We start from the raw sequence: 23,485 nt of genomic DNA, 5'->3' as shown, positions 1-23,485 counted from the left end.
ACAGATAAATGCCTCAGACACTCTTTTCTTTTCTTCTGTTTTTAAGATCAATGTAAATGAGGTGTGAGAGTGCATTAAACAGTATTGCCAATAATGTTCTGGAATGATTTGAAGTATGATGTAGTTTATTAAGGAAATTCATTACGAAAAAATATATCATTGAAATAGAATTTTTAATTATTCTGGGACACTGTGAAAGAACACTTGTGGAAATTTTAATAGCTAGAGCATTTCCCCATGCTGTTCATTTCTCCTTAAAACCAGCGTGGGACTTTAGGCATGTAATTATTTGTGATCCTGTATAGGCATGCCAGGAGAACTAGAACCCATATACACTGCTAGTGGTAATGTAAAGTGGTTTAGCCATTTTGGAAAACAGTATGGAAGTTCTCAAAAGGTTAAACCATGACTACCATAAACCTTCTAAAATAGATCTAGCAATCCCAATTCCACAATTAGATATATACCTAAGAGAACTAAAAATGTATCACCACACAAAAACTTATAAACAAATGTTCATAGAAGCGTTATTCATAATAGCCAAAAAAATTGGTAATAACCCAAGTGCCCATCAGCTGATGAATAAATAAGCAAAAAGTGGTACATCTATAATGGAATGTTATTCAGGCTTAAAAGGGAAAGAAATTCTGATACATGCTACTACATGAATGAACCTTGAAAACATGCCAAGTAAAAGAAAAGTCACAAAAGACCTCATACTGTATGATTTCATTGAAATGTCCAGCATAGACAAATCTGTAGAAATGGAAAGTAGATTAGCTGGAGGTATTGGGAAGACATGGAGGTCACTGCTAATGGGTATGGAGTTTATTTTGGGAATCATGTAAACCTTCTAAAATTGATTGTGGTTCTGGCTGCACAATTCTATACTCTTTAAGTGGATGCATTTTCTAGTATATGAATTATATCTCAATATGCTTGTTACATTTTTTAAAGGGCATATCAGAACCTGCTCCCAGAGAACCACCTGCACCAGCAGTTACATATCTATGTGTGATGTAGATACTGCTGTCTAAAGAGAGAAGTACTTTAAATCTCCTAGAGATGGGTTAAATCAGATACATAAAGAGATGACAGACAGCTAATAAAATTGTTAAAGGAAGAGATGCTAAAGTAATATAAGGCTAATTAGAAATAAAAGTTGAAGTCAAATATTTAACTCTAGGAGTTCTCTAGTGGCCTAGTGGGTTAAGGATCCAGTGTTGTCACTGCTGTGGCTCAGGTCACTGCTGTGGTAAGGGTTCCATCCCTGGCCCAGGAACTTGCACATGCCATGAGCACAGCCAAAAAAAAAAAAAAAAAGACTCCAGCTCCTCCCTGTCCTACCATACCCTGCCCCTAGCCAGGCCACAATCACCCCTTTTAGATTGTCTAAAACTCTCCAGTGTCCAGACTGAGAGCAACTTTCTAGTTTTTTTTTGTTTGTTTGTTTGTTTGTTTTTTAAGAACAGATTGTTTGAGTCATAACTTTCTTGGGAGTAGACAGTAACTAAAAGAGTCTAATGTTTCTTCCCCTAGTAAAAACCCTGTAATTATCTCTGATTTGCCTAAAACATGCCTACTAGCCATTCAATAACCCTGCAGAGTAAAGAGCATCTGGCTTCAAGAGGCTCCTCCCCTCCTCTCCTACATTTTTGTTGAGGTAGAGGCAATGGTTAAACAAGAGGATATTCTCATTCTGCCCCACCTACCAGCAGGATCTGTGTACTATGTGTCTCAGCAGCATCTGAGCAGCCTTGGCCTGTGCCATAGGGAAGCATTCTGCATCAGGGTCTTAGACACAGAGCAAGAAGACTCCTTTTAACTGTATTTTCTCTAAAAAAGTGCCATTTGCCTACTTCCAGCATAACTCTCTTGCTTGCAGGTTGCAGTTCACCAGTCTTGTTCTGCACTATAAGTTGGGAAGGGAAATGGATGTGAGCATGAGATTGAATTCATTTCTGTTTTGTTCTTGGCAGGTAGTACATGCCACACTACTTCTCTTCCTGCTCTTGTGCGCACACCTACCCTGATGATGCAGCCTTCGCTGGATATCAAACCATTTATGTCTTTTCCAGTGGACAGTAGTTCTGCTGTTGGGCTCTTTCCAAATTTTAACACTGTGAGTACTTGCATTTTTAATTTATGTATCTCCTCATTCTCTCTCTTTCATTACAATTGTGATAGGCAATAGATGTAGCCTGTTTCCAAATGTATAATTTTAGACCATATATTGGTTGCACAGCTCAACTGTGTTACAAAAGACAATGCTTCATCCATGAGAGTTAGTCCAAACAATAGCCAACCTATTTACTTTATAAATGTTTTGACAGGTGACTTTTCACCTGTTACTTTGGGTAATTTTGGTAGACTTGGCTTTGATAGACTTGAGAAGCCATGTCATTTCTGGGATGCTGTTCACATAGTCAAGAATACAATTTAGAGATATCAAGCCACATTGGTTTTTCCCTACTCCTAGAGAGAAAAAAAATTAAATATTTCTTATCCCCTGGTACATTTTTATTTGGGAGATTTTTTAGATAAAGGCTCTTACAACAAGCAATTTTTATTTGGAGGCTATTATGTATTATGTGAATCTGATTCTATTAGTTAAAAGAAAAATTCATTTTAGATCTGCATGTTAGTTGTCTGCATGATGCTTTGACATTCCCTTGAAAATTTATGATAAGCATTAGTCAATCACCTATAGTTACCAATGTTCTTCATTCAGGTGGGCTGACCTTTTATCTGAATGAAAGATATTTTGTAGGTGTGCCAAGTGGCGCATGACATCTTTCCACAATAGAATTCATCATAAAATCAGTCCATGGCCATATTCTAAGCTTATAGTAAAGGAAAAGTTTAAACAGTTCAGATGATTTCATAAATTTAACCATAAATACAGCCACTTGGGGCGTGATGGTCTACATGAATGGCATAGCATTATGGGAACTGCTATAATCAAGGAAAAGAACTGCATTATCAACACCACCAGACAGTGAGCATCTGAGATACTGCCAGATATTTCCTTCTGAAGACTTATCTTCTGTATGAAGTGAAAACAACAAGAGGATTTTTCCTCTTTCTTCAGGGGTTGTAAATAAAATCTAATGACAGGCCTTCTATCAAGGCTTAGGCATCTTAAGGTAACTAGAGGGTAGGGGATCAGTCAACATTTTAGAGCACCAACTGGACTCAGCAAATAAATGGTTGAATACTTTTGTCTTCTTAGAGTTTTTCTGACACAAGTTACAGTTTAAAAAAAAAAAAAACCCTAGAGAGATGAGCATCATTTCTAGTACAGTGGAGCAACTCAGTAGGATAAATTACACCTGCCCTGGTCACATGAATCCCGCAGGAATGATCACCCCATAGACCACATCATGCCATTTTTGAGAGTGAACTCAGATGGGCCTGTTGTATACTCTGTCAAAACATGGATGATTCCAGACATGATTGAATTAAGCTGCACTTGTGAAAATATTTATTCAGTATTTGTATTTTGATTAACGTACATGTGGAAGACAGCATTTATAACCACTACAGAAGTCCAGTGACTATCAGGAAGCAATATTGATGATGTGGGTAAGCATAAATGTCTCCTACTGTGGTTCACCTCTTCGTAATTTTTTTTAAAACACAATTTTGAAAAATCTAAATAAAACAGTGGCATTCAAAGTAACAAAGCCATCATTCCCTGCCCCTGCATACACACTTACCCCCTTCAAGAGGAAAGTGTCCTCAGTAGGTGGTAACATCCTTCCAGCCCCTTCTGGAAGGATGTTATGTACATATCTAATAGGCATTCAGTTGCAGTTGTCTTTATACAACTGTGGTCATCTGATTAGCACTATTCTCTAAGTCACTTTTAGGGAATTTCTAAATGTCATATATACTTCTCTATTCTTAAGGGCTATAAAACAAAAATGGAAAGAATATGAAAGGTTTTTTTTTCTCTAAGTATAGTCTCAAAATGGCTTGTTAATTTTGGTGTAGGGCTTACAGATGCATAAACTTGCCTTTTTGTTTGTTTATTATATATAGCAACTAACTTTATGATATACTTGAGAAAATCAAGGAACAGTTCTACTAATAGAAGTGTATTGTTTTTCCTTTTTAGAGGCAAATAAACTTGTAGGTTTCAAGTGAAAAATATTTTTTCACTAAAGTGAAGAATATAGCAGAGAACTGCATGAAATAATTGTTTTATTCTCTCTACAATATACCCAAGTCATTTATTGGACAGAGAGTCCTTCTGGTAATGTATTGAAAATTAAGTCATTACATGCAGTTCCCGTTATGGCTCAGCAGGTTAAGGACTCAGCATTGTCTCTGTGAGGATGCAAGTTCGATCCCTGGCCTCGTTCAGTGGGTTAAAGATCTGTCATGCCGCAAGCTGCAGCATAGGTTGCAGATATCACTTGAATCCGGTGTTGCTGTGGCTATGGTGTAGGCCAAAACTGCAGCTCTAATCCGAGCCCTGACTCGGGAACTTCCATATGCCACAGGTGCAACCGAAAAAAGAAAAAATAATTAAGTCATTGCAAGTGGGACCCTCTTTCATCTTACAAATACATTAATATATGGGATCATTGGGTTACCTATGATTTTTCACTAATTTGCAGTTTCAGTTACTCAAATCTTTTTCCTATGGACTTTTTCATTCCAGTGTCCAACCCACCCAACAGATTTCTCAGGGCAGTTTCATAAAAGTCATTGTTCACATTTTCCTAGGAAAACAGTTTTACAACTGTACTAGTAATTCTGCGGATTATTGTATTTTGTGCTGTCTTACATTCTTCACGGGACTCTGACTTTAGAACACTTTGGTAGACCATGGTTATTATTCCTATTGTCAGTACGAGGAAAGAATGTTAGTAAAGTAAGAACTGAGTCTTGAATTAGAATCTTCTAACTTCGAAACTGATGTTCTGGCTCTTCTGTGTCCTTGGCTCTTTTAGTCCCTGTCACCTCCCACCTCATTCAGTGTGAACAAAGCTCAATCAGAAATCTTTTGTGCTCTTTTCTGGCAGAATGGTAGGCAAATTTCAGCAGAATCATTAAGTAGAAAGAGGAAAAGATTTTTTTGAATGTGTAAAATAGATCTCTACAAACAATATCTATGAAGCAAGAATATATTTTAGAAACAGTTATAATTTCTTGTTAGCAAATTTTTAAAGTATATTCTACTTATTTGTCCCTTATTAGTGCTCTTTAAAAGTATATTCTACTTATTTGTCTACTTATCAGTGCTCTTTGAAAACCAACATGAATGCTGTAATAATCACTTTGTATTTAATCAATGATAATATTAGTAAAAGTACAAAATGTATTTTAACTCATAATTATTATTGGAAGAATGACCACTGTACTCTGGGACCATAATTGATCACTTTGGAAGTTTGAAGTCTTGCTAATTGTCTTAAGTGGATTTAAAATATAGAGAGAGTAATGATTCCTTCCTGTTTTTATAGTGGAGTATGATAATGTTACATGAGAAACACAGCAAGAATGAAATGAGATTCTGTCATATTGCAAAACAGAATAGGTGCCCGTGCTACACTAAATTGTATGCAATGAAGAGACATGCCTCACAGTGTTAATTTAGTGACTGCACAACTGACAAAATCTCTCTCAATATGTATAGATGAGAATAAGCAAAAAATTCAAGACACTGTCCAAGAAGAGTCCTGAAGAGACGTACTAGGGAAAATGGGGTTTAGATCACAGGTAATTTATGCTTGGGTTCTGTGTCAAGGCTGCAGGTCTAGAAAATGTGGATGTTAACTCTGCCCCTAAGTAGTTGTACTTTGCAGAAGGAATCTTGTGAGCCATTTACAGGCAAAAGCCTGTGCAAACCAAAACATAAATTTTTAAAGATCTTGACCTTTTTATCTAGAGCTTCATAGGCTTCTCTGCCTGGTTATTCACTGATACTTGCTTCCACCACGCCACCCCACCTTCAACTATTTGTCATTCAGGGTCCAACATAGATGTTACCTCCTTCACAGGAATCCTTCTGTGACTCTTCCAGTCTGAGTAAGTGCCCAGCCTCTGTATCTCCAAAGTGCCTCCCATTACACCATATTCTGCCTGATTACCCACCTATCTTCACTGGACTGTCAGATCCCTGAGGGCAGGGGCTCTATGTTGTTGACCTTTGTATGCTTGGTGTCTGATACAGGTGCTCAATAAAAATTTTTGAAAGGAAAAAGGGAGAAATGGACATAAGAAAGGACTCTGGTTCCTTTGTTTTCAGTGTTCATAGTCCCTTACCATCAAGGGAAATTCCAGCATTTCTGAGCAGTAAGTATGAGGTGATAAGTGCAGATGTTTATGTTTATTTTCCTGAGAACTTTTACCCATTTTTAATCTAAAGATAGTAACTAGAAACTTTGCTCCAGCTATAGTTCTACCTTTCTCTTTGTAGATGATATGGAAACTTTGAAAGTATCAGCTGCATTTCTGTCATAAACCCTAGTCTTAAGAGCATATAGTTTAAAATCAAAGTCATTTGGTACTGAATGTTATTGAAAATATAATATATGGACTAAAGAGTACTAGGTTTGGGGAAGGGGATAAACAAAATAAATAAAACAGAAATACCCTAGTGCACAAGAAACATAAGAAATAGAATAAATAGTCTAGAAAAGGCAAGATAACAAAAACCAAGAAGTATAGGCTAAGTGAAAATAGTTACTGAACTTTATAGTGCTCAAGAAAGGCCACAAAGAATGAATTATTTGTATCCCAATAGAGCTATTGTCATTATTTTGTTATTTGCTTAAGTTTGCCAACTGCTCTGTGGTCATCCTTTAATATTTGTACATGATGTTTTGGTAGCTGCCAAAATATATACAACTGTTTCTCCTATTAGAATGAAAAATTTTCCATTTCCTTTACTGTGGATTCCATTTTTATCCTCACTTTACCTAAGTAATATTTGGTGTTTAGTACTTGGTTTTTAATACCTGGATAATACTAGGTTTCCCTAAATAAGAGATGTCTTTAAAATTCAAAATAAAAAATTCAAATGAGTTGCGTACTTAACCATGACAGATAGCGTCAACTTAATATGATAAAATAGGTCCATTTAGAAGACATACCCACATGCATACTGTCATGGTCTGAACGTGTCTTCCTCTCCAAATTTATATATTGAGCCCTAACACCTGAGTGATGATATTTAGAAATGGGGCCTTTGAGAGGTGGTGCCCTTGTAATGGGATTAGTCCCCTTATTTTTTTTTAAATTATAGGTGATTTATAAAATTGTGCCAAATTGGCAAAGTTGTGCCAATTTCTACTATACAGCAAAGTATGAAGACCCAGTCATACAGAAATATATATATGCATTCCCTTTCTTATATTATCTTCCATCATGGTCTGTCCCAAGAGACTAGGTAGAGTTCCCTGTGCTATACAGCAGGACCTCGTTGCTTATCCATTCTCGATGTAATAGTTTGCGTCTACTACCCCCAAACTGGGATTAGTGCTCTTAATAAGGAGAGATCCCAGAGAGCTTTTCCTTCCTCTGCCATGTGAGGACAATAGTGAGAAGGAAGCCATCTGCAAACCAGAAAGAGAACTCTCACCATAACATGACTATGCTAGCACCCCTGATCTTAGACTTCCAGCCTCCATAGTTGTGATACATTTACTTCTGTTGTTTAAGCTACTCAGCCTATGGTATTTTATTACGGCAGATTGAGCACACTAAGACACACATGCAACCTATATATTATATGTGATGACTAGTAGATGAAGTTTCTTTTTAACAGCCACATATCAGATACATGCACAGATATATTTGAGTGACTCTCCAGAGCTATAACTGCAATCAAGAGCCATCTTGAGACCATCAGTGGCCTATCAGTTTTTCTGCTGATTTGCAATGCTTTCCACGCCTATTTATTTCAAATGTCTTTGTGAGTCTTGCTGTGTTTGCAACTGCTCCAGGAAAGCAAAAGCACACTGGAGGTCACTGATGCTTTTATTGCCAGAGGCTCAACGATCTTATTTTTTGTGAAAAAAAAAAAATCTGAATTTATTACGTACCTTGGAATTATTTTTTCCTAACACATGAAAACATTTGTGGAGCAGAATAGAGATTACTTCTAAAGTCCCAAATTGCTAAATGATTCTTTGAATCACCTGTGACAAGCCGTGCAATGTTCCATGTGTTTACTATTTATTTTATCATCCTAGACTATGAGATTCTGGGTCATTCGTGGTTTGGCAACATCAATGACTATTTAAATTTTTTCTTTCCTGTAGTATAAATGATAATATACTTACTAAAGAGGTCCAACATAAAGAAATTGGAAATCAAAATCACATTTATTTTGCTATTAATTCAAGACATGTTTCTCACGAATGTTACTGTAAGGAAACCTGAAGTAAACTGGAACGTTCCAATTTTACCTGCTTTTAATACCTTTATCTATCTAATTAAGTCTTATTTAAACATTTTAATACATATTTTTCTTGTTTCTTTGTTTGAATCTTTAAATAAAATATGAACTTTCATATGCCTCAGGTGTGGCTGTAAAAATAAAATAAATAAATAAATAAATAAGAAATACCTCACCTCTGCTATTACAATCCAAATGTGATTTTTGCCATTTGAGTCTTCTTTTTCACTCTAGTAATGCTTTCCTATCATTGAAATGTTATATATCCCATATTTCCTAGGATATTAGTATGTCTAGTACTTGAAATGACACATTTATCCCAGTCAAAAAAAGAGAATATGGTTGAATTTTTATTTTCACTATGTACTTAAAATATATTGATGGGTCATTTCTTTCATATATTCTAAAGAAATATATAGTATTGGAGTTCCCGTCATGGTACAGCGGAAGTGAATCCAACTAGGAACCATGAGGTTGCGGGTTCGATCCCTGGCTTTGCTCAGTGGGTTAAGGATCCGGCATTGCTGTGAGCTGTGGTGTAGGTCGCAGATGCGGCTTGGATCCCACGTTGCTGTGGCTCTGGTGTAGGCCAGTGGCTCCAGTTCTGACTGGACCCCTAGCCTGGGAATCTCCATATGCTGCGGGTGCGGCCCTAAAAAGACAAAAGACAATATATATATGTATTATTAAAATATGCCAAGTTGAAACTTTCTGTGATTACTCAAGTTTACTTGAAGGTGGTGGGATGACGGTCTGTTATTGTTTAGACAAGTCAACAGCAACACTCCCCAGATCATTAGAAAAAAACAGTGGCTATAGGAGGAACTCTTTGTAATGTAGTACAAAACTGAAAATTTTTGTGCAAATATTAAAGCATAGATTACTGCCTGGCAATATTTACATCATTACTGAAGATGACAGAAAGAAAAAAATATGTAAACATGACCACTGGGAGGAAAAACAACTATATAGTGATCTCTATTATGGTCTTCTTCTCCTCTTCAAATCATAAACATGTCCTTTTAAGTTTAACCCATGTCCCTTACCTTATTCAAAAGTCTCAAGATTTATCTGTTAAAGACTATCTTCAAACATCCCTTTTTTCTACTCATTCTTGAAACCTTTTTAATATATAGATATTATCATTGTGGTATGTATATGGATAAATCTATATATATGTGTGTGTCTTCTTATGTGTGTGTGTGTATATATGCTATGTATGTGTGTATAATATGTAGTCAGATGTGTTCTCTCTCCTTAATTAAATTATTTGTTCAGGGCATCTAGGAAAAAGCATGCATTGGAGTTCCCTTCATGGCTCTGCACTTAATGAACCCAACTAGTATCCATGAAGACATGGGTTTGATCCCTGGCCTCACTCAGTGAGTTAAGGATCTGGCGTTGCCATGAGCTGTGGTGTAGGTCGCAGACACAGCTTGGATCCCTCGTTGTTGTGGCTGTGGTATAGGCTAGCAGCTACAGCTCTGATTTGACCCCTACCCTGGGAACCTCCATATGCCACAGGTGCAGCCCTAAAAAGACAAAACAAAACAAAACAAAACTTATGCATTCACAACCACTGTTTGTGCCAGTCATGCTAAGGAGGGTTATAGTGCAAAGACAGAAGCTGCTCCCATCTGATAGAAATTATGTCTTCCTCTTGTATAATTCACCATAAGATAACAAAAGATTCTGCTTATAATAGATTGTCAATTCAGTTGATAAAAGCTGCCAAGAAACATCAGACTAAGACCTTGATGAACCCTTGTGGAGTAAAGGAACTCAGGGTTTCAGGAGCCTGTGAGAAGAGGCATCCATAGTCCCACCATGCCATGTCCTCTTGAGTGTCCCTTTCATTATCCTAGTATCAACCTCACATGGCTCTGGGGCCTCATCTTCAGTGCTAGAGTTTCAAGGATTATGTGTACTTGGAGGGCACATCAGATACTCTGGCAACACAGGTCTTCAGTCTTGGCGCTGTCCCAGGTCAGCATTTTTTAAGTGTAGAGTCAACTTGGAAAAAGCGTCTGTGTCAGGCCCTCTTCTTTAAAAATGTGTCTTATTCTTAACAGATCTCCAGTTAATTCAAAGAAGAAACCAAAAACAACCTTGTTTTTAGCTTCCCTCTGTGACCAAACCCTTTTTGTGCCTGTGGTAAAGTAGGAGAGCTTAATAAATATAAACCCTGGCAAAATATTATTGTACAAAACATTCCCTCCAGCCCAGAAAAGTATTTCTAAATCAGTTGCTCTATAAACATTAATTGATGGTAGTGTTTCTTGAGAAACCTTTATCAAAAGCTTGGGAATCCGTTCAATAGCACAGAACATTTTTTTCTTCCCTCTAGATTCTTATATACAGAATTAGGTCTCAAATCTCTTTTGGGGGAGAAGGAAAAATATGTTTGGAATATTCTAGTCCCTTTATTTTTACAGTTGCCATCAAGGGTGCTAAAGATGAATTGGAGTGCTATATAGCAATCTGTGAAGTTTCAACATTTTTGTGGAGCTCAGTAGGAATCCTGGCAAAGTACTTTTTTTCAGAGATGTAGCTGTCAATTTAGGTTTTCTTACCTTCCTTTTTATGTTCTGGTTCTTGAAGTAAAATAAAAAACATAAATTATGTTAATAATACCTTATTTTCATGGAATTCCAATATCAGAGGGCTTTAGCATATTTTAAAGGCATTCAAAATTAATTCTTCTAACACATTCCCATACAAAATAGGCACATTTGTCGTCGTTGTACGCTTTTTGCAGATCAGAAGGTTGTGGAATATAACCCAGTCTTCTCATTTCTTCCAGTAGACAGCTCTGCCACTGAAAAAGAAAAAAAGCTAAATATCAGACAAGCATGAGCTGGTTTTCTCCCTACCATATCCTGAATTAATTAAATTATTTATTTATTTATTTGTTTTTGTCTTTAAGGGCCGCACCCACAGCATATGGAGGTTCCCAGTCTAGGGGTCCAGTGGGAACTGTAGCTGCCAGCCTACACTATAGCCACAGCAATGCGGGATCCAAGCCACATCTGCAACCTACACCACAGCTCATGGCAACGCCGGATCCTTAACCCACTGAGCAAGGCCAGGGATCAAACCTGCGTCCTCATGGATGCTAGTCGGGTTTGTCAACTGCTGAGCCACGACAGGAACTCCCATATCCTGAATTTCAAAGTGTATATTTCCCACAGGTTATTCATGTGCATATTTTTTTACATACCCAATAGATCCTTGGGGCTTCTAAAGTCAGGTAGAAAAACTCTATTTTGCAGTCTATTCCAGTTAGAAGAGAGATTTGTCTTGTCAAACTCATACTTTTTTCTGTTCTTGTGAGCAGTTTCTAGAGCCAAATGAAGATCTAAGAGGTGTAGAAGGAAATGTAACTGATCTCTTTCACAGACTTACAATTTACAAAGCTTAGAGGTGTATAGAAAGTTTCCAAAATTAAAAACATGTGTCTGGGTCTCATTTACTTGTCTTCCTTATGTAGACATTAAACTTCCATAATATGTAAAATGATTCATTGTCACAATAATCAAATCTACAAAATTTCCATTCCCAGAATGCCTGAAACTATTAGATGCTAAAATGATTACTAATAGCCACCAACACGTGGTATATACTTAAGTATAAACTTTTGAACTACTTACCTTCCAAAGAAGGGGGTTATCATTCATTCATTTAATTAGTCATTAACTAGTCAGTCATTCATCAGTTATGTGCCACTTCCTCCCAAAAGCTACTTGGAGCATTCCCTATGATCTGAGAAATAACACTGCCTGACTTGTTCCAAAGTAAGCCTCTAACATTCCTGTCTGGTCTATACTCTGCCTCATGCCACCCAAGGAAGCAGGAACCAGAGTGGAGGGGATAAGAGGGAAAAGCCAAGTACTTCATTACACAGAGAAAGAGCACTTGACTGAGAGTCAGAAGACCACAGTTGGATTCGTTTCCTTTGATCTTTTTTTTTTTTATCTTTTTTTTTTATCTTTTTTAGGGCTGCTCCCATGGCATATGGAGGTTCCCAGGCTAGGGGTCTAATCGGAGCTGTAGTCGCTGGCCTACGCCACAGCCACAGCAATGCGGGATCCTTAACCCACTGAGCAAGGCCAGTGATTGAACCCACAACCTCATGGTTCCTAGTCTGATTCATTAACCACTGAGCCACGACAGGAACTGCCCATTACCTTTATCTTAAGGAAGTCACTTAGCTCCACTTTTCCTTATTTTAGAACTAAGGGTGATAATACTTTTCTCATCTATTCACTACATCATGAAAATTTGAGTTTATTATGTTTATGGAGAATTGAGAAAAAAAATGAAATTAACTTAAAAAAAAGAACTGAGGATATGACTGAATATTTAGAAGATTTCTGGACTTCAGTGTCTGTGAAAAAATCATAACACTATAACATAACACCATCCTATTTTTAATCATTTAAAATACTCATAAGTAGTTCCCATCATCGTGGAGCAATGGAAACGAATCTGACTAGGAGCCATGAGGTTTCGGGTTTGATCCCTGGCCTCACTCAGTTTTGGAGTTGCCATGAGCTGTGGTATAGGTTGCAGACATGGCTCGGATCCTGTGTTTCTATTGCTGTGTGTAGGCTGGCAGCTGGGAACCTATATACAATGAGTGCAGCCCTAAAAAGCAAAAAAAAATTTTTTTAAATACCCATGAATATTAAATGAGAAAATGTTTATGAAAGGATTTTTAAATAGCACAGCTCTTTCTTATAATTGATATTAATATTTTTATTAATATTTCTATCCCTTTGATCTCATCTTTCTAACCAATTGCCTTAAATAAACCAAGTTATTCATAAAAATAAACCCCAAGTTTATCACTGGGGGCTGGCTTTGTTCATTAGAGCAATCCTAATCAAACTAGATGATAAAGATATACATATGGCTAAGACCTCATTCTTGAGTTTAAGAAATTTACAGTCAGTTTTAAAAAGTCATGTCTGGGAGTTCCCCTCATGGCACAGAAGAAACAAATCCAAATAGGAACTATGAGTGTGCAGTGTGCATATTCAATCCCTGGCCTTGCTCAGTGGGTTAAGGATCTGGTGTTGCCATGAGCTGTGGTGTAGGTCTCAGATGTGGCTCGGATCCTCTCAGCTAGCCTGGGAAATGCCACATGCCGCAGGGGTGGCCCTAAAAAGCAAAAAAAAAAAAAAAGTCATGTCTGGTACTAAGGAGGTTCTCGATTTATGTTAGCTAAAGGAGATAATAGTAGGGCATACCTAGTGATCAGAATCACCTGACTAGAGGAAGGCAATGAAGAGGGCTAATGAATTTTCAGCGAGGCTTGGGAGAGGGTATATTGAGTGGAAGGTGGGAATAACCACAACTGGTTGGGTTGGATTCCTTTTTTCTCCATTTACAGTCAATAATATTTAGACTTTAAAGGCTATGTATAAAGGTGTTTTGAACTCAAAAGCTGTGTACCTATGACACGTCATTGACTCCTAAGACATAAAAATGTCTTCTAGATATACAGATGGCCAGCAAACACATGAAAAAATGCTCAACATTGCTGATTATAAGAGAAATGCAAATCAAAACTACCATGAGATACCACCTCACACCAGTCAGAATGGCCATCATTCATAAATCCACAAATAACAAGTGCTGGAGGGGGTGTGGAGAAAAGGGAACCCTCCTGCACTGTTGGTGGGAATGGAAACTGGTACAGACACTATGGAGAACAGTTTGGAGATACCTTAGAAATCTATCCATAGAACTTCCATATGACCCCGCAATCCCACTCTTGGGCATCTATCCGGACAAAACTCTGCTTAAAAGAGACACGTGCACCCGCATGTTCATTGCAGCACTATTCACAATAGCCAAGACATGGAAACAACCCAAATGTCCATCAACAGAGGATTGGATTTAGAAGAAGTGGTATATATACACAATGGAATACTACTCAGCCATTAAAAAAAATGACATAATGCCATCTGCAGCAACATGGATGGAACTAGAGAATCTCATCCTGAGTGAAATGAGCCAGAAAGACAAAGACAAATACCATATGATATCCCTTATAACTGGAATCTAATATCCAGCACAAATGAACATCTCCTCAGAAAAGAAAATCATGGACTTGGAGAAGAGACTTGTGGCTGCCTGATGGGAGGGGGAGGGAGTGGGAGGGATGGGGAGCTTGGGCTTCTCAGACACAACTTAGAATAGATTTACAAGGAGATCCTGCTGAATAGCATTTAGAACTCTGTCTAGATACTCATGTTGCAACAGAAGAAAGGGTTGGGGAAAAAAATGTAATTGTAATGTATACATGTAAGGATAACTTGATCCCCTTGCTGTACAGTGGGAAAATAAAATAAAAATAAAAATGTCTTCTGTTACGGTTTTAAAATACTGTTAACTTCCAAATGTAGACCCGTTATTCTCACATTATTCATCAATCAAACTGACATTAGTTAAAATTGCAATTTTTAAGATATTTTAAATTCAAAGTAACCTACTCTTCAATTATCCTTCCTGTATTGATAAAGGGAATCTATTCTAAAAATTCTTTGGACGTTTGACTCTTACAGATTTCTCTTTAGGCTGCCTCTTTCTCTTCCTCTGGATTTAAATTGCCAATCATATGAGAAAAAGCAGCTTAACCTATGCAGTGACACTAATTTGTAAATTTGATGGTTACTCAAGAAAGATTAGTAGTTTTATATTCCATCCCCAAATATTATATAGACCTTAAGGCTATGTACATATATATTAAAACTATTTTTCTTCTTAAAATGTAAATATCAGCTTAAGTAAAACTTTAAAAATATATAAGCCAAGATATTCATAGCTCCATAACTATTAGAAACAGCAAAGAGATGTATCAATCTTTAGGTTTAAAACAGATACACTTTAAATTAGTTCCTTCATAAAAAAAGCTTTCTAGAAAGAACCTGTGGCACATAGCTCATCACTCCTTGTGCAATCAGACAGTTCATTGTCTTCAGAGAGAGAGCTCCTGCTCCACAGGCCTGGCCCCTCTAAAGGGTGAGTAGCTTCTGAAGAATCTTTGTGATACCCAGATGTGGAGTTCTTTGAAGCTACACTTCTGGGGAACCATCATTTTGTTACAGAGCAAGCATTAACACCAAAATTTCCTGGGAATCAGTCATCACAGGAAATTATCGGCAATTCATAGACTTTCCTTTTTGCATTTGCTTCAGCCTTGAGAGTAATCACAAAAGATTATAGTCTCCCTTTTAGCTTTCGTATCACTGAAATAATCTTCTCTGCCAAGAGCGTGATTGATTTACTGAGGCCAGTTTTTAACCCCAGTTTCAGGAGGCCACTCATAGTGCAATGGTTTGATAATTGCCAACAGTCATTATTGTGATATTGTTCTGTTGTGAGGCAGAAATTTGGTGGTTCCTGACTAATTATGTGAAATCTTTTGAATAAAGTGACATATCAACTTCTCATGCTGTTAGATATTTGTCTTGATTTAGTAAGTGTTAAAAGTTGGGGAGACAGAAGGGTGCATAAAATTTTCCAAATGAGTGTCGTGAAGACTTTGAAGCCAGCATCCTGAGAGACTGAATATCAGGATGAAAAAGAAAATAATTCAGAAAGTTTTCTGAAAGGCTTCATAGGGAGTAGGTAGACTATAAATACAGATAATTTTTGCTTCACAACATTAAAACTTTTCATGAAAATTACTGAGGGATTTTTGTATTTCTTGACAACTTGCTATATGATTTATGTAGATTTTCCTCCATTGCTTGATTGGGAAATCTTGATGCCACACTTATGGCCAAAATATAAGCAAACTTGACACATTTTTAACGTGATGATTTCATGCCGTATTCATTTTTCTCTTATATATGTTGTTCTACTCAGAACATACAGGGACAGAAAGGACTTTGTGTATAATTTGAAATAAATTTGGTAAATAAAATAGTTTTACATAGAAGTGACTACATTTCCATACAAAAACAATAGAAAGGAAAGCAGTCCAGTTTAAACTACTTTTGGTGTGAACTATAGCCTCCTTGCAATCATATAAAAATAATTATAAATCGAATGAATAAATGGTAAATGTCAAGCTGTACCATTAACAGAGACTTACTCAATAAAGCAATTATCACTCCAGAGAGCAGAGGAAGGCACTTTATTAAAGCTCTTTATTTTACTTTACAGGTATGGTATATTTTGTAAGTATAAGTGCAGAGTTGACCAAAAATGTTTTTTGCTGAGAAGAGTTAATACAGGTACACATATGATCCACACAGAAAGGCAATAGCAAGGTGAAAATATAAAATAAAGTATTTTTTATATCACCTGTCCACAGAACCACTCTGGGACCTAATTAAAGTCCTAAAATATTAAGTGTGACAGGTAAGCCTGCAAAGAGGAGGACCAGTAGAATCAACATTGGTGTAGCGATGACATTCTTGGATGAAGGGATGGGCACAGATAAAATTCAAGATGCCCAGTTAAAATTGAATTTCAGATAAACTACAAATAATTTTTAGTATGAACAATCCTATGCAATTCTTGGCACATATTTATATTTTAAAAAAGACTTTCATTTGCAAGTCTGGCAACCCTAGCAGGTGCTCTGGGTTCTCATCTCAGCTGAAGAGGCTCAAGCAAGTTACTAAAATTCTCCAAACCTTTCCTCATTTCCATGAAGAAATTGGACTAAAATCATGTTCATGAGTCTGGGGCCTGACCTATGTGCTTTTACCGGGATTGTTTTCAGTAAGTTTTATTATATTGAATTTCCAGGTAGGATTGTGTTTTGAGGTAGGGTAGGGGAAAGGTTCTGAAACTAAGAAAAGTAAAAAATGAATTTGAAAAGGTAGATGATCTCTGACATTTTACCACCATGTCATGAGAGGCTGGTGCGGGAATAAGAACCCAAAATGCATCAGCTTGGAGCCTTACAAATTTGCTGCCCTGCTTGAGCCTTGTGAGTCCTCACCTGTCAGGTTTCTTCTGAGTCCCTGCATTGAGCCTTGTGAGTCCTCACCTGTCAGGTTTCTTCTGAGTCCCTGCATTGAGCCTTGTGAGTCCTCACCTGTCAGGTTTCTTCTGAGTGCAAGAGTAAGGAATGTGTCATCCTCTCTTTGGGGGGAAAACACTTCATTTCCACTTTGCTTTGCAGAATGAAGAATACATCCAAACAAGTCCAGGTTTCTGGTATTGCAATTCTTCCTGCCTGGTGGGTTGCTGGGGATTTGGGGGTTTTGGGGTTTTTTGTTTGTTTCTTTTTGTTTTAAGCCTTTTTAATTTGTGTCATGGGCCTGTTTTGCTTTGGCATCAAGATATATCTGATTAGTTACTGAACGGCCTTTCAAACTTTGCTGTGACATAATGGTTTTGAAAGGATGTCAGTTAATGCATTTGCCTGTTCAGGAGGTGTATTGATTTTTAAATCAGGAAAGCTCATTACTTCCCTAGTCTCTTAGAAAGCCCTTGTGACATTTTCTAGCCCATTTACCAGAAAACAAATATATCACTGCTTACTTAGATTTGCAGACGTAGCCCTGGTAATTTTTCAAAAACTACATTCATTAACATCAGCAAGTAGTCTTTGGTTATTCGTATGTTTTTTTTCTCCTAATGAATAAAAAATTCTACTTTTCTAAAGATATTTCTAAGACATTTTTGGCACTGAATTTTATGTTATGGAAATTTAATCCTGGAGACAAGTTTGGGGAGTTGTTTTCAAGTCATTATTTCAAAAAGAACGACAGGAAAGGCCAAAAAGGAGGTGACCGTCTTCTATCTCAGATGTTAGCCTGTCCTGAACCTCAGGATGGGCATCTTCTTTCAATGTCCTGTAGAATAATCACTTCTCATAACCTCTCCTCAAATCAATCTCTATCTTCTTTAGTATTCTACGCATCTATTGAAAACCTATTCTTCAGTCCATATTCCTAAAATGGTTTATTTCTTATTTTACTTCACCCTGAGGAGACAAAATGCTAATAACATAGGTAACACATGACTCATTTGTCTTTTTATTCTCTCAGTAAATTCAGTTCCTGTCCCTATCACTCTGAATAGTGTACTCTACCTAGCTTTGTTGGTGTTTTTCCTTGGATCACATTGTTCATTGTCAACTATGTACACCTTGGGCTCTTTGTTTTCTTGAAATAGGAATTAAACCTCATCGAAAAATGTAAAATTTAAATACTTTGAAGGTAGTAACCTTCCACAGAAAAATATATTAACAGTATTTGTCATCACTTCCTTTCTTTTTCTGTGCTATTAAAATTCAGAATAGAACTGAATTCTTATTCAGTCTGTAAAAGATTCTAGCTAGTTTTTCAACTTCCTTTCTTTCTTTATTTTTTTATTTTTTTATTTTTTGTCTTTTCTAGGGCTGCACCTGTGGCATATAGAGGTTCCCAGGCTAGGGGTCCAATCAGAGCTGTAGCCGCCGGCCTGCACCAGAACCCCAGCAACATAGGATCCAAGCTGCATCTGCGACCTTCACCACAGCTCATGGCAACGCTGGACCCTCAACCCACTGAGTGAGGCCAGGGATTGAACCCACAACCTCATGGTTCCTAGTCAGGTTCGTTAATCACTGCGCCACGACAGGAACTCTGTTTTTCAACTTTCTTAAAAATTTCGTTAACTTCTCTCATATTCCCTCAAAAGGGCATCTAATAATTTCATAGGAGCTTTCTGTTACCTTGTCTTTGACAGTTGTTACAGATCTTTCAAATCTGTATGGGTGCATTGGCCAAAAATTATTTTAGTTAGAGGAACGTTGAATCTTGAAGATAAAATGAAAACCCTTTCAAGAACTTTCTTTGTGTCCTGATGGAAAAACACCTCTCTTTCCTAATGGTTGCCGGTAATATCTAGCACTTGCTTGTTCAAGAATGAAAACAAAGAAAAGCACTGGGTTTCCTTAGGAGACATAATTTAGCTCATTACCTTAATACCCTTTGCCTCCATTGAAAGAAGCAGCCACAGTTGAGGTTGAACATGGTCTGGGCTCCCTTAATACATCATATAAACCAATTAGACCTTCCAAAATGCAATTTAAACCTGGATATGGGTACAAATGCAATAGAACTTCAATTCTTAAGTTTACTCATCTCATGTTTGAATAGGAACATCAACACCCAGCACATTGCTGGCGTGTGTGTCCACACAATGAGGTATGAGTGAACCTTCAATTAAGTCTCATACCCATTTCAGACGTAAGTTGAAAGCCTCATTTGTTAAACTGAACTTTTTTAAATGCTCTTTGATGTGGCTTCTTAAATTACTCAGTGGCATAACTACAGCTTTGCTGCATCACTCTTGATCCCTGGCAGCATGGAAAATCACCAGGCATGTGGAGCCAGCCAGGAAAATGGAACATTTTACATTTGCACTGACCGTATGATACATCTAAGGATCTGCTGTCACAGTTATACATTCAGCTTCGGTAAGGTGCACAGGTCTAATCTTTTGCCATCTCCCATTAACAAAACAACTACTGTCTGAAAAAGAACTTCAAATTTATTCCTTCTACTTAGAACAGTTTAAAAATTATCCGTCAAAGTGTTAAGCTGGTTTTCCACTAAAGAGAGGAAGATGGTGAAACCACCCACTCCTTTCCTTTTAGCTTTTTCATTTGTACCTTTTGGTAACTCTTTAAATTTCTAAAATGTTAAAAATTAAAAACATGATTTTCTTGTAATGTCTTCACAAAAAAATACTGTTAGAGCTTCGACAAAATCTGTACTTATTTAAAAAAAGAGAGAGAAGTAACTCCTGGTCATTTCATTATTCACTAAAAAGTACCAGGCCAACCACACCGCACCAGAAGCCCCCAGGAAGGTCTTCAGGTGAGATCCATCTAGCACTTAGCATTCATCCATAGAGAGCTTCCAAAAGCAGATTGCTGTAGTTTCCCTTTCTCTCTGAAGATACGTTGAGAGTGATGGCTCTGAGATTCAGTTGTTGTCTTGAGACTCGATAGTTGAAGAAAATTCTGTGCACAGACCTCAGAGAGCTTTGAAACCTGAAGAGCATACCCTTTACAGTTTTTACCAGTTGTATGATTCTGACTTCCTTATCAACTTCCCTAAATCATAGAATAATGACCTTATCTTTACACATTAATATGGTTTTACATGTGAGAGCATCAGAATCACAGTTGTACCAAGATAAAAATGCTTTTAGAAATTATCTATAGTAAAATAGTGTTTCTTTCCTATTCTCCCATTTCATTTTTTTCCATAGTACTTAAAACACTCTGAAAATAATGGGAAAAAAATAAAAACCATAAAAGTCAAAATATTGTAAAGTGAAGAAGCATACCTTAGAAGACATCTTGCTAAGGGATGTACAAAATAAACCCAGATAAAGCACAGATGCTCACAGGCACAGTTCAAAGCTACAGCAGTTTGATGCTGAGACGCTGAGTGTAGTTGCCGGAGAAGGAGCTTGATTCTGTTTGGGATGCACTCAGCCTCTATAAAGGTTCACTACAAAAGAAATACTGTTTTCCTTTTTCAACTTTTTTATGAAAGCAAAAGTCCCCTTCAGATTTCTTTTAATTAGTGAAAACAGGAACTAATGTAGGTCTTTCATAAAACCAAGTGCCCTAAAGCAAACTTTCGAAAAGCAGAGGCTGCCTATACAGGTCTCCCCAACTAGAATACTGTATTTTTGAAGGCTTGTTCTCCACCATTTGTCCAGTTTCTAATATCCTCTTAATAAACTTTTGTTAAATGAATCTGTTTTTAGGAAAATACAGTGTTTGTGCAAATTGAAAATTATACATCTATAAAAGTATGATGTATTGAAAAGGAAAAAAATTCTCCAGGACAAAACTAAGTTGACATGAAATGTTTAATCTCTAAAATGGTTGCATTGTTTACTATCAGAGTGCTCTAGAAAGAGGACATTATTTTATGCCAAAAGCATGCATCTCTTATGTATATGTTTCTTATTTATTCTTCCAGAAATAAAACCAACGTGGAATTTCTTCCCAAAAAAAAACTGCTGGAAAATTCAGTTTAGACTCTTTTCAAAATGGATCTTCAAAATAGATCACATGGTGTTTTTTTCTTACGCTAGTCATCCTTTTTGTCAGTGGAATATGTAACTCTTATTTGATAAATCCCAGAGCTTTTCGAAGAGGGCCTGACTATATGAAATTTGAGTGAAAGTTATCAGACTTTCTAAGTTAATTTTAAGGGGAAAAAGTAAGAAACACAAAGAAAAAAATGAAGTTCTAATCAACTCTGTTGGGTTGCTTCAAATCTCTGGGCTGACTCCACTTGTATTTCCTACAGGATGTGTTAATCACTGCTAGGGAGGCTCTGGACAGGATTCCTGGGATCCCCACTTAATTTCTGCAGCAGTCAGATACTGCTAATTGTCATCCAGCCTCCAAGGTCTACAACATTTTGATAAAATAGTAGTAGTAACAATAATAGCTTCATTGGGTCTGAGACTCGGATATAATATGACCTGCTATTTTTCTGAGAGTGTGTTATTTTAGCCTCCATACCAAATCTGAATCACTGGTTAACTTTCTGGTGGAGTAACGGTATCCCTGTGGTACAGCGGCACAGCTGATTTTGTTTGTAAGTCACAACCAATGTGTGGTTTTAGCAAAGAGCTAAATATGGCACTTGGTTAAATCAACAGTCTGTGGAGGGCATGGCATGTCATTTATCTTTCTTTCAGTGACAGTGATGGCATTCAGGTGGACCCCTGTCAGATGCTCTGCTTAGGAGAAGCAGTGGCATTATGGCAAGTCTCAAATTTTACACATTCCAGATGCAAAAATTTAGGTCTCATTGTAGCGTGCAATTCCAGTGTAACGTTCCGTGTGGTTTATTTTTATTGAGGCTTCTGATTTGAAATCCAAAACAGTACAGAGTTGTGTGGTTGGACTAACGTTGCCAACAATATGCAATTGTTTGTATTTCCTGATCTTGGAGAAAAGGAATTTGTCTCGCAATGGTTGTGACTGCTTTGTTTCTGTTTAAGTTTTCAAGGATTTAAAACAAGTAAAACAGTAATAATAAAGGCATGTGGTCAGAGATTTTAAATGTAAAAGGCAAAACTTTTTTTGAAGTAACTTCAGAGAAATAGTGCTCTTCAGTGACGTAGCTATCTCTTAAAAGTGTCACTTCATGAATATTTGAAGTTCTAATGAGACCCTATTGTCTCATTCTTTTCCATAAATCCAATACTGAAAAACGAAGGGTTGAAAAATAGTCATTCTTTTTTTTTTAGTACTGTAATTTGACAATATCACAGTTAAAAAAAATGATGCTTTGCTAAACTTCCAGAAAGCTCTGAGTCACAAGGATTTAATAGCTGAGGTCTGCTTTGCAGTAAATCAAGGACAGGTGCAAATGATGACTGTCACCTGCTGTATGTAATCTCTAAGTATTCCTGGAACTTTTCTTTTTTTAATATGTTCAAGTCCAGCAGTTGCAATGGGGAGAGAGGAGAGGGCAGCCCCATTTTTATTTACGGCTTTCCTGAAGTAGCCCAAGAAGGAGTGGGCTTATCCTAAGAAGGGCATAAATCAGTCAGAATGAGAAAAATTGAGACTCGCTTCTCCACAAAACTTTTAAGTAACAAGTAGGCCTTATGTGTGGCTTGACTGGGCAGCTGCTGTCTATGCTGCATAAATTCTAGATACTCTTTTCTTCCTAAATCTCATACCCTATAGCAGTGCTGTACACAGTACCTATCACCCCTGTTTGGTGGGCATTTAGCAGGGAAGAGTGTGGAGAGAGACCCTTGCGTAAGTTTGAATCCTGGTTTCAGTCCCAGGAACTCAAGGGTGACAAGTTATTAAACCTCTGAAAGCCTTGGATTCTTCACTTGTAAAAGGAGGATAATGTATCTGCCTCATGTGATGGTGGAGACTTTAGGAGATAATCCCTTTGTATAGTTTCTGGCACCTGGTAAGAGCTCTGTAAATCTAAACTGCTCCTATTAAGATTTTTTTTATCATTATTACACAACTAGAGAAAGGAATTAAGAAGCAAATACTGGAGTTCCCTTCCTGGCTCAGCGGTTACCAAACCCAACTGGGATCCATGAAGATTC

General features: G+C 37.1%; 1 protein-coding gene across 7 annotated transcripts in view; it reads left to right on the top strand.

Annotated features, from left to right (window-relative positions):
- Positions 1–23,485, top strand: part of ZNF385B (zinc finger protein 385B) — a 327,173-nt gene that overhangs the window by 233,544 nt on the left and 70,144 nt on the right. For all 7 annotated transcript variants that reach the window (XM_047772997.1, XM_047772996.1, XM_047772995.1 and 4 more), the window contains one exon: positions 1,980–2,122. In XM_047772997.1, the coding sequence (XP_047628953.1) occupies positions 1,980–2,122 (143 nt within the window). The remainder of the gene's footprint in view (positions 1–1,979; positions 2,123–23,485) is intronic.

The sequence above is a fragment of the Phacochoerus africanus genome, chromosome 3 (genome assembly GCF_016906955.1).
Source record: "Phacochoerus africanus isolate WHEZ1 chromosome 3, ROS_Pafr_v1, whole genome shotgun sequence".
NCBI classification, from domain to species: Eukaryota; Metazoa; Chordata; class Mammalia; order Artiodactyla; family Suidae; genus Phacochoerus; species Phacochoerus africanus.
This window is presented reverse-complemented; position numbering and strand designations above follow the sequence as displayed.